Raw genomic sequence first — 20789 nt, forward strand, 5'->3', positions numbered from 1 at the left:
TATTTGGTGAAATAACCCTGCTTTTTAATCATTCGTTTTCATGCATCTTGCATCATGCATGTTCTCCTCCACCAGTCTTACACACTGCTTTTGGATAACTTTATGCCTTTACTCCTGGTGCAAAAGTTCAAGCAGTTCAGTTTGGTTTAATGGCTTGTGATCATCCATCTTCCTCTTGATTATATTCCAGAGGTTTTCAATTTGTTAAATCAAAAGAGACACATCATTTTTAAGTGGTCTCTATTTTTTTTCCCCAGAGCTGTATATTTTTAACAGTTAATATAGGGTATTTATGCAGAAAGTAAGGTGGCCGGAGATAGGCAACCCTTTTAATTCTGCAGGTCTTGCCACTGGGGGGTGCTTAATAACTAAAACTGTAATTTAAAACAAACAAAAAAAAAACACAATTTTTTAAATCAAAAGTCAAATGAGTCCCGGATGCAAATTTTCACACATTTCTCTCTTGAAAACAGTACTTTTAGAGTTCCAATGTTTTTTTACTCAGATTTTAATATTATTTTTACACAACTGTACTCTTCAAATTAAAAAAAAATATATATATAGTATTATTTTTTATCAATAGTAGATAAAACTTAAGAAAAATGCCTCTTTTGGTTTTGAATAAACACCAGAATCTGACATACTGAATTAAAAATAATTCAAATAAAGTATAGGAGTGGCTTAAATGTGCTCTGTCTCTATGAATGCTACAGAAAAAAAGATGACTGAAGAGAGACGCTGTCCTTTTCATCCAAATATGTACAAAAAACACGTTTTTATTATTATTTTTTTTTCAGGCAAATCTGTTACGCCCCACAGTATTACAGTAAAGATTAAAAGCAGTCAGTCGTGAGAGGACTGATAAGCGGTGAAGGGATGGTGTGCAGAAAAGCTGTGTGTGGTGTTGAGGAATGATTATCAGAAATATGGTGTGTTTTGTGCTTTGGGCGATATTGACACGGGGCCGCATGGTAAATGGATGCAGTGAAGGAAGATCATTACGCGCGGAGCATGTAAAACACCGACGATCCGGCGGCAGCAGCAGAGATTCGGGAGCAGAGAACCGAGGGTGAAGGGGGTGGATGCTGGGGTGGATGCTGGGTTGGGAATGGGTGGGGGGGGGGCACATGATAGATATTCTGGATGACAAAATGACAGTCGGCACCCCGCCAAAGACCTCGGATGCTTGTCGCACATTCACTGTTGACATTACAAAGCCGCGAGCGCTAGAAGAAAAGGAAAGAAAAGAAAATAAAAAAAAAGAAGAAGAAAAACAGTCCGCGGCCGTGTTTTGGTCGGAGGAATCATAAATCCGCAATTCCACATAACAGAGCGCTGTGAATCTGTGAATCATTCTCGCTTGTGTGCCGAGGGTCAGCTTCTCCGACCGAAAGTGGAGATTTCACATAAGCGAAAGGCCAGACTGCATCACGAATCGGCGCTCGCGATGTGGGGGGGCCAAGCACTCAAACACAGAGTTCACATATTGCTTTTCCTCCAGCTTTTAAATGCAGTGACACACCGTGCTCTCAGCCCGTCGCTCCCCCTCCCACCACCTATGTCTCTCCACATGTCAATCATCCACACGACAGTGAACAAAAAGGCTCTGCCAGGCCTGCCTGTCACCCTGTCACTCAACATTCAACAGCCCAAAAAATAAATAGGTAGAAGGAGGAGAGGCGGGGCAGTGCGACGCAGGTGATGGTTAGAGGGTTGGGGAGGGAGGGCTTTCCTCTTGTCGTTTCACGTTCACATTTTCATCTGTCTCGCGGCGGCGAAGGCTTTTCTCCGTAATCTTTCCTAAAGTGAGACTCGTGTTTTAATTAGGTCTACCTCTGCTTAACGCCTCCCTTTTCCCTCCGGTCTCCAATGGCCTACGTGCAGCCGGTGGGGCTCCGGCGTCGCTGTCATCCTCGCTTGCTTCCAGATCAAAACTCTGTCGAAATCAAAGATCCCGGTCCCCGACTCTTTCCCTTTTTCCCTTTTTCCCTTTTTTTTTTCCCCGGCTCCCACAACACAATGCTACTCTGCTACTCGAACCGGCGTCTCGTCCTGCCAGAGGCGGCTGCAGCAAAGCCACAGAAGGTGCCGCGAAAAAAAAGCCCTCCCGCTCTTGAAAGGGCCTGGCGTACCTGGGTGGGTGGGTACTCTGCTGAGTTGGATAAAGGAGGCAACCAAAAAACATGCATATTATATCACACGGGGCTTAAAGCCTCACATGCGCCGCTCGTATTCTCTTCTGCAGGAACGAGCTTCAAAAAAGACCTGGCTGAAAGACAGGCGACGCTGACTGTTAGCTGATTTTCGCTTGCAAAAAAGAAAAAAAAGAAAAGAAACCCATCCCATGAGGAACCCAAAGAAATGTGGATCCATAAGGGACCCGTAGAGTTGTGAAGCCATGAGGTGCCTCAATCAGTGAGTAAAAAAAAAAGAGTAAAAGAGCATTGGGATTGGGCCATATTCTATAATTCATGGTGACACCCTGAATTCTCTTAGTTCTCTCAGTTTTACTCTCAGTAGGCTAAATCCAATGAAGCAAGTTGTCCAGCAAGTTGTCGAAATAGTGTAGGGCCCAATCCCATTTCACTACTTGGCCCTACCACTAAGTCCTACCCCTTGGTTTTGCATGTGTACACCTAAGTAGAGGGTGTCAAGGTTCTTGTAACTCCAAACAAAGGGCTATTCTCTGGGAATCTCTGGAAAGATGGCGGCACAAGTGACCAAAGAAACGCACACATTTGAGAATTTTCTTAGTTTTAATTTACGATAAAACGCTATATTACCATAGTTTAATATAGTTTTATGGCCTTTAAAAAAAATGACTAGTAGTTTGTCTCTAGCTAGCTAACCTTACCCCTTCCACCTTAAATGGTGCAACAGAAGACAGAAGCTGCAGCATCAGCATTTAAGGTGGAACGGGAGAGAAAGTTAGCTAGCTAGGTAGCTAACTTTCTCTCCCGTTCCACCTTAAATGGTGCAACAGAAGACAGAGACTTCATCATTTAAGAGTAGATACTGAAGCTACTGTATGTGGAAGCTAACACATATGGATGTGATGTTCCTCTTCTTACTGTATTAGTAATGTTAGCATCCTTGCCTTGTCATTAGCTTTAGCCATTTTGTGGAAAAAAGACTTTACCCTGCTTCACCTTTAAGATAACAGTCTAGGGTAACAGTCAAAAGTTTGGACACATCTTATCAAGAACTTTGAAAAAGTATCCTCAAGTGCAGTCGCAAAAACTCATCAAAAAACGATGTGATAGAACTGGCGCTCATCAGGACTGCAATAGGAAAGGAAGGTTAAGCAATGTGGCTGTTGCACAGGATAAGTTCAGGCTCAGTTTCTAGCCTCAGAAACTGCTAAAAGATTAGAGCCACCTAAAAGCTTCACAGAGTGTTTTGGTTTGTCGTAATTTTGGTTTTAAGGTACTACATGATTCCTACATGTGATTCTTCAAAGTCTGGATGACTTCAGTATTCATTTACAATGTAGGAGGTGTGTCCAAATCATCAGAAGAAGTTTTTTTTTTTTTTCCTTTTTTTGTCCTAGTTCAACTGTAAAAGCTCAAAGGACTGCAGGGGTGCCATTATACGAGGTGAGCAGCCATGTTTACAACAGATCCAGCGGTGGCTACATATTTCATCGCCGCCGGCGTGCACCTTTAGGGGGTTAAAAGTGACACGGAAGAAAAAAGTCCCTTTTTTTTTCGAGATAAAACACAGACGACAGGGCTTGCTGATTCGGCCCAGAAAGACGCTGGCGAAGTAATTAAGCTCGGCCGCGCTAATGGAGGAAAAAAAGGATGAGAGTGCTGCGGAAAAGCGCGCCGAAAACCCTAAATGGTATTATGAAAGAGTTGCAGCCATAATGGAGATTAAATTGTACAGAAGAGAATTAAAGAAGAGTGCATTTAGTGTGTGCAAGCAGCTGTTAGGAGGCTTCTTCTATAAGCAGCGCTACACAAACACACTTCTTTTAGCATCGCTAAAACTCAGGAGGTGCGTGCGGAAGCTCGGAATCGCAGAAACCACTCATTAGAGTTTATTAGAGTTTATGGCGGCTGAATGAAGAGAAAAATGATAAAAGAAATATAAAACAAACAAACAGACAAAAAAAAAACACCTCGGCTATAAAGCAAAAGTGCTTTCCCCGCTATCCTGTTAAAAAATGCTACTTTTTGGTAGTGTACCTCCTGGTGAGAGAACTTATTTTGACCACTAGACAAACTAGACATACAGTCTTCTTCAAAAGTATCGATCAAGTGATTCTGATCCCTTTATTTCTGCAGCAAAAAAAACTAGTTTAATATTAAAATATAAATATGAGACAAAAGATTTTTCATTTCTGCAGGGGGGTTTAGGACACTTTATCTTCCTGCATGATGAAAGATCTCCCAATCAGTTGGGTCAATGGTTTTATCTTTCTTTAACATCTTTAACTAGACAAAATGTTTCTCTTTTGACTTTTGAGTTCATTAACCATCCATTAAGATTAACAAGTCCAACCCAGAATTAGCCATGCAAGCTTAAGCCATGACACTACCTCCACTGTGTTTTACAGATGAGCTAATGTTTGAGATCATGCAACAAATTAATTGTTTTAATCTACCAGATCAGGAGAATCTCTCGCTATCTTTAATAAACTCCTGGAGACAGAGCTCTTCAAAGAGCTCTTACTCTCCTAACACCTCTAACTAACTACCTTCTACTACCAGATCAGGAGAATCTCTCACTATCTTTAATAAACTCCTGAAGACAGAGCTCTTCAAAGAGCACTTACTCTCCTAACACCTCTAACAAACTACCTTCTACAGATCAGGAGAATCTCTCACTATCTTTAATAAACTCCTGAAGACAGAGCTCTTCAAAGAGCACTTACTCTCCTAACACCTCTAACAAACTACCTTCTACAGATCAGGAGAATCTCTCACTATCTTTAATAAACTCCTGGAGACAGAGCTCTTCAAAGAGCTCTTACTCTCCTAACACCTCTAACACACTAACTACTACTCCCCCTCCTTCACTCCTCTATCCCATTATTTCTCTTTGACCTCCTTTAGGCCCTATCTAAAGATGTTTTTTACCTTTAGCTTCTATTACTTTTGTACTTCACTATTGTAAGTCACTTTGGACAAAAGCTTCTGCCAAAGGTAATGTAATGTAATGTAATATAATATACGTTTTTAATATCAAACCCAAATGTTTTCGGTCTACAGTAGAAATACTGTAACCATATTGACCTTACCGTTCCAAGACCATTGGAGGGGACTGTATAATGAGTAAGTTTTATATGTATAAGAGGAGTAAAGTAGTCTATACTGCATTTATATGAATTATTGTCCATAGCATGTCTCTACAGTATTTTTCATGAGAATGTTGACTCTACACAAACACACTTCACGATCTGTTAGCATCGCTAAAACTCGTTAAAAGGCACATACGGAAGCTCGGCATCGCAGAAACCGCACGTTTTTGAGAGTTTTTTTTTAAGCTAAATGAAGAGAAAAACTGAAAACTATAGCAAACAAACAAACAAACATATATATATATATACAGAATTGAAAAAAGTACTGAAAATTGTAATTAAGTAAAAGTACCTTTACTTTGCTAAAATTCTACTCAAGTAAAAGTAAAAGTACCCATCTAAAAATCTACTCGAGCAAAAGTAAAAAAGTCCTCAATTTAAAATGTACTTTGAGTACAAAGTTACATAGTTACTTTTATTTATTTGATGTAAAAAAGGACCTCAAATCATAAATTAAATAATTATTAATGTAAATAATTTAGACCTCAGGCAGTATTTGTTCAGACCACCTTATTAAACATTTTCAAGAACAAGTGGCATAGGTTTCTATGATCCATTTTTTTGTTTACTGTTAAAAAGTTAAAAAGGTTATGGTCATATAGGCGACAATAAACTGTATTCTTATAGTTTTACAGTTCATTATTACTTTTTAATGTGCCATTGCTATGCTTTAACTGCTTTTTACATATTTTTTTTAACATCCAAGCAGATTTTCCTAATAAAAAAAATTTTGGTCGGTGCGTGTGCAGTGCCGTAAAGAAGCATATATTGATGGGAAATTTTTATTTTTTATTTTTTATTTTTTTTTTATTTAGACCATTTTTTTTTCCCAGCATTTTATTTTTTACTCAGTAAGTACTTGTGTCAAAATGTACTTGAGTAAGAGTAAAAGTACCTATTTTAAAAACTACTTTAAAAATGACAAATTACTCATCAAATCTACTCAATTACAGTAACGTGAGTAAATGTAATTAGTTACTATATATATATGTATATACATATATATACTATATATATATATATATATATGTATATACATATATAACACCATGCTCCAGCAACGCAGAGCATGCAGTTGGCCTGCGAACAGGCAGTGTTTGCGGTAGAAGCAGCGCATGAGTCTAAACAGGCAAACTGCAGCGTTATCTGGAGTCCAAAGGCTCCATTAGTTGGGGGGGGTTTAATTAGCGAGCTTGTGCGAGGGGGCCATTAAGAGTGATTTGGAGTTGTGATGGAGGGCCTGCTGATAGGGAGGCTACGCGGCTACTGCTGACTGCGCTCCTGACAGAGTGCGCGCGTCCTCGCCTCCCGCACAATAAGCAAGCGGGCAAACAAACAAGCGGATAAATAAATAAATAAATAAATAAACGAATAAGTAAAGCAAGCGGCGACGAAGAAAAAAAAAAAAGGAGGAGGAGTTCGCGTAACAAGGGATCTTCAACTTCAGAAAGGCCGAGCCGAAGCAGCGCTACCCAGCAGCTCGGGGTTAATTGACCTACCCATGCTCCCTCCACTGATGTGTTCGTTTGTTAGCTGCTGTTGCGAGGTTGGACGAAAAAGCTCCGCCAAACGTTGGCCAGGATTCAACCTAATGAGGAGCTCAAGAGCAAAACAGCACCGGAACGGTCTCGAAGCGCATTTAGCGAAGACTTACTAACATTTTATATGTGAGAACGGGAAGGCCTTGTACAGTAGGACTGCTTTATTTAGGTTTATTTTGCATTTTAAATAGCCTTTCCATTACACTGGTAAACGTTCATCTTCGTCTCATCAGTTTTTTTTCTGCACTTCATGAAAAAATCTACACTGGCTTTCCTATTCTTCTTGCTGATTTGTGGTTTTCATTTTCTGAAGCTGAAGCCTTTGTACTTTTGTTCATAAAGTTTTCTGCAAACAGTACATTGTGATTCTCCTTCACTCCTGCCCTCTGGAGGATGTTGCTGATGTCATTAAGACTTATTTTAGTTTTTTTTTTTTTAAATTAATATCATTTTTTCTAATATAAACTGCTGTGATTTTTCTTTGGTCTACTTGATCATCGCCGGTTACGTAGTACACCAGTGACGACTTTCTTCTTCAGGATGTTCCAAATGGTTCTTCTGGCTATTAACAGTATTTATGCAATGGATCTGACTACTGATTTTCCATCTTCCATCTCTTCTTCCAGCTTCACAGTTGCTTGTTTTTCTCTCATAGACTCTCATGGTTCTCTGGTTTTCATGCTGGTTACTCCTCTAAATAAATATATAATGCAAATGCACTGTGAAATGTGAAATTTAATGCAGACATTCAGCGCTGTTTATTGTTTGAATAATCAATGGTTCAGGATAAACCTGGGCAATAAAACACACCCAACAGTCACAAGTTCCAATAGTTTTGCTTTGAAGAAAAATAGGTGAGTTCAGACAAAAGGTGCTTCTGATCTTCTGAACTGTGTATCAGAAATGGAAATAAAAGCTGAAATGTTGATCTTTTGACTCACATTTGTCTTTTAATATCAAACTCAAATCAAATGTTTTCAAGTCTACAGCATAAATAAATTGATTGATCCACGGATCCAATACTTGAAGGGGACTGCATATAATGACTATGTACATATTGTGTGATTTTATATGTATTTTAAATATATTTTATATGTATTGGCTTAGATGATCATTGATGACATCAATGAAATAAAATGGACTTTGAATACAATACTATTATTGAATGCACATTGTACTAGTTTCTTAAATAATATAAAAAAACAAGTTATTTTGACAGGCCTAATTATACTTACTCATAGCATATGTGTATTATGTTCGATATATGTCGAAAACACACTGGATGTCACTAGAGAGAAGATAGAAAATCAATCAGAACCCTTGCACAAAGATTGACCATAGCCAGTGCAACTGTACAAAATGTTCAGAAGAAGAAAGTTGTCACTGGTGTACTGAGCAACCGATGTTAAACAGGCACACCAAGAGAAACCGCAGCAGTTAATGGGAGAAAATAAAAATACAAACAAGTTATTTTGAAAGGCCTGATTATACTTAATTATACCATATGTTTATTATGTCGAAAACACACTGGATGTCACTAGAGAAAAGATGGAAAATCAATCAGAACCCTTGCACAAAGATCATAAAGACCATAGCCAGTGCAACTGTACGAAATGTTCAGAAGAAGAAAGTCATCACTGGTGTACTGAGCAACCAAGAGAAACCACAACAGTTGATGAGAGAAAATAAAAATATAAAAGAAAAAAATAAAATAAAAGCTGAAATGTTGATCTTTTGTCTCGTGTTCATCTTTCAATGACAATCTCAAGTGTTTTCAGTCTACAGCAGAACTAAAGGGTTTAGCCTAACTGTTCTATTGCTTTTGGAAAGGACTGAATGTACAGTATATCATGTCTAATATGCACCATATGGATTAAATACTATATGCAAGTATATGTATACATAATATAAGTGTACACAAGTATCTTAATGTATCTGTAATATGTCCCTTATATGCATATATTATATAAGCATATAAGTGTCTTAATATAATAAAAAAAAGGGGGGGGGGGCATTTGTGGACAGAGCATTTGAGGTTAATAATTAATAATTAAATCCTGCATGAACTTTCATGAGCGTCTTACCGTTCTCAGGGTGTTCCATCTCTCCAATGCTTCCATCCGGCGTGGTCCTCTCGTAGTGGTCCTCGGGCAGGGCCAGTGGTCCGATGCGAGGGCCGGACGAGCTCTTGCTGCTGGGGGTCTCGGACTCCTCCAGACCGCTGTCGTAATAGCTCTGCTGGGAGGAGTCCTGCAGGTCCTGAACGGGATTGGCTGTGGAGAACGTCACTCTGCGATGCGGCAGCTGCGAAGGCGGGAAAAAAAGAAAAGAAAAGCAGGGCGTCCGGTCAAAACAATCTAATTATAACTTGGTGGGGGTGGGGGGCCCTAACTAGGCTAATTGACCACCAAATTTGTAATATCACACTTCGGGAGACATGGGCCTTTTTTTTTTTTCAATATGCAATTTTCTAAGGGGGCAATTAATGAGGAAACGTTCCCTTCCCACTCGTAGGGGAGGCTACTCCCGACGCAGCGCTAAAGAGGGACGCTCGCAGCCTCTTGATGGTGTGAAAAATTCGTAATTAAATTCTCCGATATTACTGTGAAGATGACCTCCAGTCTTTTAACATGCTTGTCTAGTCAGTGGATACACACACATACACACACACACACATACAGAAACAAAACACACACTCTCGTATTCTCTCTCTCACACAACACATACACAGATTTATACAAATATAGGATATATAGATGCACAATTCATAGACTTTTAACAGTACTAACCAGATACCCCTCTCAAGAGTGCATCTCTCAGCCCATACAGTGAGTGAGAAGTTATTATAAATTATGCACAATATGGTACATAATGAATGCCCTGCATGATCAATTACGTATTAGCTACCAAGTTCACCTCAAAAAAGTAGCTAATATGGCATGTAGCCCCGCCCCGCTCTGGATCTGATTCTGGCTCATCTTGCCTGACTTAAACTCATTAAACCCAGACAGGGATCAAGCCTAAAGAGAATAGAGACCTTTAACACTACTAACCAGATACCACTCTCAAGAGTGCATCATTCCGCTCATAGAATGAGTGAGTAGCTGTTGGTATAGCAGCATAAACACAGCTATCCACACAAACAGCAGAAGCATACATTGCATTGAGGAATTGGCCAATTGGTGATTGAAATCAGCCACCAAAAACTCTGATTGGTCAATATCTGATATATGCATGCATGCATGATGTACATATACCGTAAATAAGGAAAACCTACATTTGCTTTCTCTTTCACACAAAACACACACAAACACAAAGAAATAAAACTGATATAGGCTTACAGAGAACACAGACACACACACACATACTCACACACTATGAACACACACACACACACACACACACTTAGACGCAGAGCTCATAAAACAGTGGAAATCACTGATCCTGCAGAAAAGCCCTATTCCCAATTCTGAGTTAGTCCCCATGTTGCTGAGGGCAGGTGGGGGATCAATAGCACAGAAGCAGCATGCACGCACACACACACACACACCCACACACACACACACCCACACACACACACACACTCTCTTGTACAACTCCATGGCAAACAGAGTCATTTCAGAGCAGGAATTAGAGCCATTAAGAAGGCCATTCCAGCCCATATAAAAGGCCCATTAACAGAGTCATTTAAAACATATAGGGGCGCCATTAACAGCACGCTTTTCATCAGCGCAAACTCAAAACCTGCTACTTTTTTTTCCATCCCATCCCTCTCCCAAACCTGGATTCCATCATCGCAAACTCTCATCTGCCTCATTCTTTTCTTTCCGTCATTCCCCGCTGCCACCCCGGCGCGCTTATTTATTCATCCTTTCATTTATTTATCTGTTTGTCTGTTCAGTCACTTCTGTTCCCTCCCCTATTAATAGTGCTAAGAAGTAGTGCACACGCTAAAGTAGGCCTAAGACTCGAATCCTTGAAGACAGCGCCACACATAAAAGTTTGTATTCATTGTATTTATATATTTATGTCGGGATGCGGGAGGTGGCGTCTCAGATTAAATAAATCAAATATTAAAAAAAAAATAGTATTTAGGTCTGAAATGATAAAATGAGTCTTAAAAATATATTTTTTTCGAATGTGCAAGACTAATGCATCTCGTGGAGGAAAGAGAATATATAGACTTACTACTAACACTACTAACCAGATACCTCTCTCGAGAGTGCATCTTTAAGCCCATACAGTAAGGAAACTATTATAACAGCAACACAGCAGAGTTTAGTAACACAGCTGTCCATACAAAACAGCAAAAAGTAGATACAAATACAAATATATTTAGGACTATAAATGCTTGTATGAGTGGTCTGACTAAACACTGGGTCTTGCCGTAAGCAGGCATAAAAATTCTTCAAGCGCTGAACTAAAAAAAAAGGAAATTATAGCCTAGGAATAGGCCTAATGCTTGTTTGGGAAACTGACTCGTATATTTGTAGGATGTGCAAGACTAATGCATCCCGTGGAGGAAAGAGAATATATATACTTTTAACACTACTAACCAGATATCTCTCTCGAGAGTGCATCTTTCATCATTCAGTCTAAACAGTGAGTGAGTAGAATAAAGCACAGCAACACAGCAGAGATAACAAAAATAGTTATCCATACAGACAGCAAAAGTAAGAACAGCATGTAAGAATAAAAATACAAACATATTTAGGTCTATAAATTATTATACTGTATGTGTAGTCTAATTAGACACTGGGTCTTGCCATAAGCAGACATAAAAATGCTTCACCCTCTGCCCTGCAAAAAGAAATTATAGCCTAAGAATAGGAACGGACTTGTGTATTTGTAGAGTGTGTAAGACTAACACAACTCGTGGAGGAAAGCAAATATAGACTTTTAACACTACTAACCAGATATCCCTCTCAAAAGGGGTTACCTAACACAGCTATCCATACAAAAAAGCAAAAGTAGAGCGTGTAAAAACATTAATACAAACACATTTAGGTCTGTAAATGATTAAATATGTGGTCTGATTAAAAAATGGTCTGAGTAGGCTCTCAGAGACTACTTTTAGGTAGTGTACCTCTAAGTGACAGATAGTTTACTGCTAGACACGCCTCGAAGATGCACTCAAAAAGAAATTGACCTGTTGACAGACTTTAAAAGGAGGCACATAATTAGACAAAGAGAAGCAATATGGCAGTTTTGGTCCATTTGTATCAGACAGTAACCATAGTAGCCTTCGTTTGCAGTGGAACCGTTAAAAACTTGTATTTTTTTATGGATCCAGGTTCTGTTTTGGATCCAAATTCGAATATGGAGGCCCATTGGTGTAATGATCTGGAGATACATCACATGATGGCATGATGACAGTCAGTCACCACTAATAGTGATACGAGGAACACAAAGAACTGGTGTTTTTTTCAACATGACAATGCTCAAACCCATATAGCAAATGGTTTCCCAACTATGTTTCTTTGTTTTATTGGCAATCAAGCATGTGTGGGACCAGTTGAGGTGCCAGCTTCTGAAGATGCACTTCCCCCTGTATCCCAACATTTTGGAATTGGGAAAACCAACTCATAGGTGTTGGTAGGGGCAAGGGGTGAAATCTGGGACTGGGCCTTAATCTGGACCCAGTCTAAAGAGTTTTCCACTGGTTTTCCTTAAAATAAAGGCTTTTTTTTTTTGTTTGTTTTTGTTGTGAAAAGTCTGAAAACAAGAAGGCAATAAACACACTGTTTGCGTGCACTCTGCTCTCACTTATGCAGATATCATTCATCAGCTTTCTCGCCGCACGATCATGCTCATATGGTTCTAGTAGTATTGGAGCCCACTAGGGAGCATTTCCATGCACAGTAATTATCAGCTTTCTTGCAAAAACCCAAATATGGCATTTTCGGCACAAACAGCTTTGCTGTCTGTCAGCCCCCATGCAATGTGAGCGAGCGAGTGAGTGAGTGAGTGAGTGCTGTAGATCGAAAGGGTGAGACGGGGAAGGAGGGGTGCTTATTGTCTTGGGGCCAAAGCTTTTAATGTATTCTCCCCTTCAAATTTCTTATTAATTTGAGCGTTTGATGTACGAGGCACAACGTGGCTGCTATTCTTCTGCTTGAATATGGATGCAGATATTAATGTAATTGTTTTATCTATTGCAAAATGTACTTATCACGCTTTGCGGAGAATGCAAATGGCACTGCTTGATCTACTGTAAAAAGGAATGCATTTAGCATGCTTGGTGTAGAATGCAAATTGCACTGTTTGATCCACACAAAGCGACGCACACGCGCACTAATCGCTCATAACGTACACGCCAATGGAAACAATCTTATTTGGGAGCGTATATTAGCTCCGTTATGATTTTTCAATCAGCGGCAATATCGCCGTCCCCAGTCCAATGCTTGCGTAGCGGTACACTCCGAAAGAGCACAGCGGAGATTGTGATTAAAGGTCTCCCAGGCAGACGCATTACTATTTAAATGTAAGGGGGGTGAGGCAGGGGGAGGGGGGTTGGCGTTTAGTTGTTTAAATATGGATCCTCCGCTTAAACGGCTCCTCCAGGCATCGCTCCGGAGTCAGCGCTTCCTTTCCCTGAGCTCAGAGAAACTCTCCGCCGCTCCGCACTCTCTCCCTCTACAAGCCTGATTTATACTCCAGCAAAGACGCACATAAACGTATTTGCGCCAGAAGCCAAAGAGAGGTTTACAGGTGATTGTAGCATACAAGAGGCTTGCAGAGGAGCTGAGGTGCACAACTCTCCAAAATCTCAATTACACAAAATCCCTCCAAAATCTCAACTATAGAAAACCACCCAGAATCTCAACAACACAAAAAACTTCAAACTCTTACCTATATAAATCCACTAGAATCTCAATAACACAAAAACTTTAAACTCCTAACTATAAAAATGCTCCAGAATATATAGAAAACCACCAGAATCTCTCAACTATAGAAACCCACCAGAATCTCAACTATAGAAAACCACCAGAATCTCAACTATAGAAAACCACCAGAATCTCAACAAAACAAACATTTCAAATGCTTAACTATGGAAAACCACCAGAATCTCAACTGTAGAAAACCACCAGAATCCCAAGTATGGAAAAATACCAGAATCTCAACTGTTAAAAACACCAGAACCTCAACAACACAAAATTTTCAAACTCTTAACTTTAAAAAAAATACCAGAATCTCAACTATAGAAAAACCTCCAGAATCTCAACCTTAGAAAAAACTTCAGAATTTCAACTATAGAAAAACCTCCAGAATCTCAACCTTAGAAAAACCTCCAGAATCTCAACTATAGAAAAACCTCCAGAATCTCAACAATAGAAAAACCTCCAGAATCTACAGAAAAACCCTCAGAATCTCAACTATAGAAAACCACCAGAATCTCAACTATAGAAAAACCTCTAGAATCTCAACTATAGAAAACCACCAGAATCTCAACTATAGAAAAACCTCTAGAATCTCAACTATAGAAAACCACCAGAATCTCAACTATAGAAAACCACCAGAATCTCAAGTATGGAAAAATACCAGAATCTCAACTGTAAAAAACACCAGAACATCAACAACACAAAATCTTTAAACTCTAAACTAAAAAAAAAAATACCAGAATCTCAACTATAGAAAAAACCTTCAGAATCTCAACTATAGAAAAACCCTCAGAATCTCAACAATAGAAAAACCTCCAGAATCTCAACTATAGAAAAACCTCCAGAATCTCAACAATAGAAAAACCTCCAGAATCTACAGAAAAACCCTCAGAATCTCAACTATAGAAAACCACCAGAATCTCAACTATAGAAAAACCTCTAGAATCTCAACTATAGAAAAACCTCTAGAATCTCAACTATAGAAAAACCTCTAGAATCTCAACTATAGAAAAACCTCTAGAATCTCAACCTTAGAAAAACCTTCAGAATTTCAACTATAGAAAAACCTACAGAATCTCAACTATAGAAAAATCTTCAGAATCTCAACTATAGAAAAACCCTCAGAATCTCAACTATAGAAAAACCTCCAGAATCTCAACTATAGAAAAACCCTCAGAATCTCAACAATAGAAAAACCTCCAGAATCTACAGAAAAACCACCAGAATCTCAACAATAGAAAACCACCAGAATCTCAACTATAGAAAAACCTCTAGAATCTCAACCTTAGAAAAACCTTCAGAATTTCAACTATAGAAAAACCTCCAGAATCTCAACTATAGAAAAACCTCTAGAATCTCAACTATAGAAAAACCTCTAGAATCTCAACTATAGAAAAACCTCTAGAATCTCAACTATAGAAAAACCTCTAGAATCTCAACCTTAGAAAAACCTTCAGAATTTCAACTATAGAAAAACCTCCAGAATCTCAACTATAGAAAAACCTCTAGAATCTCAACTATAGAAAAACCTCTAGAATCTCAACCTTAGAAAAACCTTCAGAATTTCAACTATAGAAAACCACTAGAATCTCAACAACACAAAACCTTTAAACTCTTAACTAAAGAAAATCTCCAAAATCTCAACAACACAAAAATGTCAAACTCTTAACTATGGAAAACCACCAGAATCGCAACTATAGAAAAACTCCAGAATCTCAACTATAAAAAAACACCAGAATCTCAACTGTAAAAAAACACCAGAATCTCAACTGTAAAAAACACCAGAATCTCAACAATAGAAAAACCTCCAGAATCTCAACTATGGAAAACCACCAGACTCTCAACTATGGAGAAATACCAGAATCTTAACTATAGAAAAACCACAAGAATCTCAACAACACAAAACCTTCAAACTCTTAACTATAGAAAACCTCCAAAATCTCAACAACACAAAAATGTCAAACACTTAACTATGGAAAACCAATAGAAACTCAACTATAGAAAAACTCCAGAATCTCAACTATAGAAAAACCTCTAGAATCTCAACCTTAGAAAAACCTTCAGAATTTCAACTATAGAAAACCACCAGAATCTCAACTGTAAAAATAACACCAGAATCTCACTTATAGAAAACCTCCAGAATCCCAACACAAAACCTTCAAACTCTTAACTATAGAAAACTACCAGAATCTTAACTATAGAAAACCTCAACTCCATCTCAACATCATAAATGACCAAAAATGTGATCTACACAAACCTCCAATTATCATGACAGTTAACTTTTCTAAAAATCTCCAAAAAATCTAAAAACAACAAACCTGTAAAATCACCAAAATGACCAAATTCACATCTACAATCTCAAAAAATACAATCTTACAAAAGTTCATGTAAAGAATCTGGACTCAGTCTGGAAACAAATTTTGGACCATTATCTTTTGATAAGGAAAAAAAAAAAAAGACAGTAAAAATGAACAAAAAAATGAGGATGCAAAATTGTACTTGTTGCTAGTCTGTTCTCCAAAACTCTTTGTATCGTTGCTGTTTTTGCTTGTGAATTCTCTTCATTTGAATATCCTCAGTGAAACTAGAGATCATGATGCATATACTTCACATCAAGTATTATGATGTAAAATAAATGTATCTTTGGCACACTGCATTTTCCACCCATTTCACCACCCATTATTAAGAGCCACACTCGACAGAGCCAAATTAGCCAGCCCTCTCGGTCTCTTCTACTGTCGTCTTCAGAATTGCATGGGGGAGGCTGGGAGAGCAGCAGTGGGCCAAAGAGGCTAAAAGCTGCCTGGGAGAGTGGAGGAGCCAAAGTAAGTAGGGTTGGATGGAGCAGTGCACCAGGAGAAGGAGGAGGAGGAGGGAGATTCAGTTCTGGCAGGGCAAAAGGAGCTTGGCTGGGGATTGGAGAGGGGGGTTTTGGAGCTGGATGGGAGAAGGCTAACTGGAGTTGGATGGAAGGGGTAAAGGGGGGGATGGAGCTGGAGGCAGATAAGCTGATGGAGCACAGCGGGGACAAGGCCGGATGAGGCTTCCAGACGCTGAGAGAGAGAGTAAGAGCGAGAGAGAGAGCTGGCAGCGTCTGGGGAGTGAGGCTGAGAGCGAGTGCAGAGTGAAACAGGAGGTGCTGGTAACTGAGGGGTACACAATGCAGATTTGGCACCATGAGCACGAAGTCAGAAACCAGAACACTGAGAGAAAGAAAGAAGCAGAAAAGGGCGCAACACGAGCTTCAGACCGACTAGACGAGACGTGGGTGCTGAAATTAGCCCGGCGGAAAGTGTTGAAAGGCTGGGAATGAGAAATTGAATATGCAAGAGAAGTTCGTAAAGCATAAAGACGGGCGAGAGGGAATTATGCAGCCAGACACAGCAGGGGATTAGGTTTGCAAATATGAATACTCTCAAAAGAGGGCTGTGAACTCGAGGGGAAAGGTCCACAGTAGTTCCCTTAGAAGCCTACAGTTGTTGTCCTTTTGCTAAAGCACGTAAATCTACAGTTCTTGGACAACGAAACTGAAACACCTGGTTTTAGACCACAATAATTTATTGTCCTGAGGGATTTGGGCAGCCGTGGTTTTATGATTTTTGGATACAATCCGGGTAAGCACCCAAACATCCTTTTCAGACAGCTTCCTCTTACAGCGTCCACAGTTAATCCTTTTGGATGTGGTTCATCCTTCTTGGTGTTTGGTATGCTGACATTACCCTGGATATCGTGGCTCTTGATCATAAAGACATCATAAAGACTTGCTGTCTTGGTCACAGATGCGCCAGCAAGACGTGCACCAACAATTTGTCCTCTTTTGAACCCTGATATGTCACCCATAATGTTGTGTGCATTGCAATATTCTGAGCAAAACTGTGCTCTTACCCTGCTAACTGAACCTTTACACTCTTCTGTGCTTTTACTGGCGCAATATTGTGCAATTAATGAAGATTGGCCACCAGGCTGCTCCAATTTAGCCATGAAACCTCCCACACAAAAATGACAGGTGTTTCAGTTTCATTGTCCAACCTCTGTAACTGTATCATTACATACATCGATTACTCTACTTGTTTTGGTCCTTAAACGATGAAAAACCATGATACTTTGAAGACTCCACTACTCCACACTACTCCAGCATCAACCCCAGCTAGACTCAGCTGTCTGCTGAGCATCCCTGGAACTACAGGTCCTCCTTGTGATCTCTCCATCGCCTTTGAAAACCCTCATTATTTCAATTCTTGACTACTGCTACCGCTACTCTGTTTTCTTCTTTCGGTGCATGCCATCAGGCCCTTGCAGCCATCGCAGATTGTAGCGGCACCACTTGTCTTCAATTTTTTAATAAGGTTAGCCACGTAACTCCTCCGCTGGCTTCTTTTCACAGGCTTCCTGCAGCTGCCTGCTGACAACCTCAAAAACGGAGCTCTGTAGCTAATGGCAATGTCCAAAACACATTCAGTAGAAAGAGCCTTTTAAGCTACTAGAATGGCTCCATCCAAAAAGTTCCCACCATGCATCAAGATTCATGAAAAGTGAGCACTTGGCTGAAACGTGGTGTTCTTACACCCCTACCGTGTTTTGTTAAGACTTTCTGACTTTTAAACCAAAATAACTTCTGTAAAAAGTGCTAAGAAATACAGTCTAGAACAAGAAAGCACAATTTGGTCCAGATAAAAGAGGTGGTCCCAGTCCAAATCAAATGATCGATCCATGGTCCAGAAGTTGAGACGGGCTATCATAAAAAAACAGTGTTGTGCCAAGACCGGTGGTCTGACTACCCTTTGGGTTCACTCTGCCAATTGCTGTATCATTTGTAACACAACATGCCAGATGTTTCAGACCAAAGAGGGGCTCATCACTAATGATGATCTGCCGCCATTCTGCTTTTATCAACCAATTATTCAATGGGCACCATTTCAGCAAACTATAGTGCACCTGTCAATTGAGTATCATGCAGCTTGATTTAGGGCGTGTCAGTGTGTCTTTGGTGTCATGAGGACGCGAAAAATACACTTTGCATGGCTCAAAATCCGCAAAAGGCATGTATTAATTCTCTTAATTAATTAAGAGTGTGTTTTGGGCATAACACGAAATAAACCAAATCAGTGTATCACTTGTAATTCTCTTTAAGAGCCAGGTGTGCTCTGACTTTGGCAGAGAAAACTGACCTGCATATTCACGCTATGAATTGTATTCTTTATTCTGTTTACTGTTGAGGTAAAAGTTGAGTTTCCGCTGTGCAGCGTGTCCGTGTGTGTATTTAACGAGCAGGGGTGTATCACGCTGAGGGCGCCAAGTGTGCAAGGCACTCCTGCATGGCTAAGAAAGGATGGTGCAACTGACTGTTGACTGTTGTCATGGTTTTAATCAGACAGTGGCGCACCTGTATTTCCTGCAGCTAAGATAGAAACACACGGCAGATATTTACCCGAACACACCTGACTTCCAGACCACCAAACCCATCAGTTTGAAATTATTCCTAAATTGCGACACTATCTTAACAGCATGGGTGCAAGGCATGAAAATAGACTGTTGACTGGATGACTGGCTGTCCTTTTGCTTTAGTCAACCAATGACTCCATGTGTCCACATGAAAGGGACAAAATTTGATCACTCTAAAAGAGGTGGTATCTGCCTCTATTAAATTACCAATTGTCAGGAAGTTGTGACATGCAGATATGGAACAAGAGTTGTGCCAAAATCTGAACTCCCTTCCCCTTGCAGGCAGGCAATTTCTGTATCTGCTGTGACTGTAGATTGTGTACCACAACAAGCCAGACATCTAAGGGCACTTTTTTATTGGCGTGTTCCCTAAAGGTTCTCTGCTTTTCCACTGCAAAATCACAGGTTCCTGGCCAGAAAAGTCGGTGCCGTTGTGGTGGCCCCACATTTTTCATGGTCTGGAACTGGCAAACCTTTGACGCGAGTGGCCAAAGGGTGTGGTGTTCAAGCATCATCCTCGCAAAGTTTTCTACAACATGACCACATTTCCATATGTTGTGAGAGTCTCCTTAAAGCAGTAGAAACATGGGCCAATTCTTAAAAGGTCTGCAGGCTCTGGCTCCAGAACCAGCATTTTGTTGGTGACAAAAGCAGGACTCATCAATAAAGATGACACACTGCCATTCTGCTTTCATCTTGGAAGTAAAGTCCAACAAATCTCTGCAAGACACACTGTGGCCAGAGCTAAGATGAGCTTTTTTTTGTCTTCTGTCATCTGTCACATGTCCAGAAGGCATGGTGTCACCTTTAGTCTCCATTACAGGAACTTATCATCCAGATTTTACCAATCATAATAATGTCCTGCAATCAATGGCCCAACTTTTTTTCTGAATGCACAATCTGGTGTGCTCTTCCAATGGGACAATGCTCATCCTCATGCTGCTTTCATCTCAAGATTTCCAGCTACGATGCAATGGCTAAATGCATCAACATACTATATCTAGGAACTTGAATCTTGACATTTCAGTCCCCCGGCATGATTCTGTGGTACTTAAAATATGCCTCATGAAAGCATTTACCACAAAATAAGCCTTTATGTTAACAGTTAAGCAAAAAACATGAGGTTTAAGCAGCAACAGCAGGGCCAGACCTGATGGAAAATCACAGATTAGGTGTGGTTTGAGCTGAAAAGTGCTCCACAAATGGACGGGCAGGACACTGGGCGGTACAAGCTGCAAAGGAGGGCATCGCCAGGGCAATGCTTTTCCAGCCTGTGATTCATCCAGCCCATTACTCCTGCACGCTGTCATAGGTCAAACAGTATGAACGCTGCCATTTTTCACTGGTAATGGCAGCTCTATCTTCACCCAACGACAGCTAGCCATCATGGTGTCACAGAGAGCTTCAAACCAGCTTCAAAAACGCGAGAATTTATCATTTATTATCACCCCTATTTCAAACGTACTTGACCGTTCAGTACTTTTCTTAAAGGTCCAAACTGATGGTCTAGATCAATGGTTTACAACCTGTGAGTCAAAATGTTGTTCAACAAACATACTGCTCTGGAAAAAAATAAGAGACCAGATCAGTTTTTTTTCTGATTTTGCTATTTACAGGTAT

General features: G+C 39.9%; 1 protein-coding gene across 1 annotated transcript in view; it reads right to left on the reverse strand.

Annotated features, from left to right (window-relative positions):
- pcdh1a (protocadherin 1a) overlaps positions 1–20789 on the reverse strand; it is a 200899-nt gene that overhangs the window by 57656 nt on the left and 122454 nt on the right. The window contains exon 4 of the mRNA XM_007233812.4: positions 8931–9150. Coding sequence (XP_007233874.3) covers positions 8931–9150 — 220 coding nt within the window. The remainder of the gene's footprint in view (positions 1–8930; positions 9151–20789) is intronic.

Source organism: Astyanax mexicanus, chromosome 20, assembly GCF_023375975.1.
Source record: "Astyanax mexicanus isolate ESR-SI-001 chromosome 20, AstMex3_surface, whole genome shotgun sequence".
Lineage (NCBI taxonomy): Eukaryota > Metazoa > Chordata > Actinopteri > Characiformes > Acestrorhamphidae > Astyanax > Astyanax mexicanus.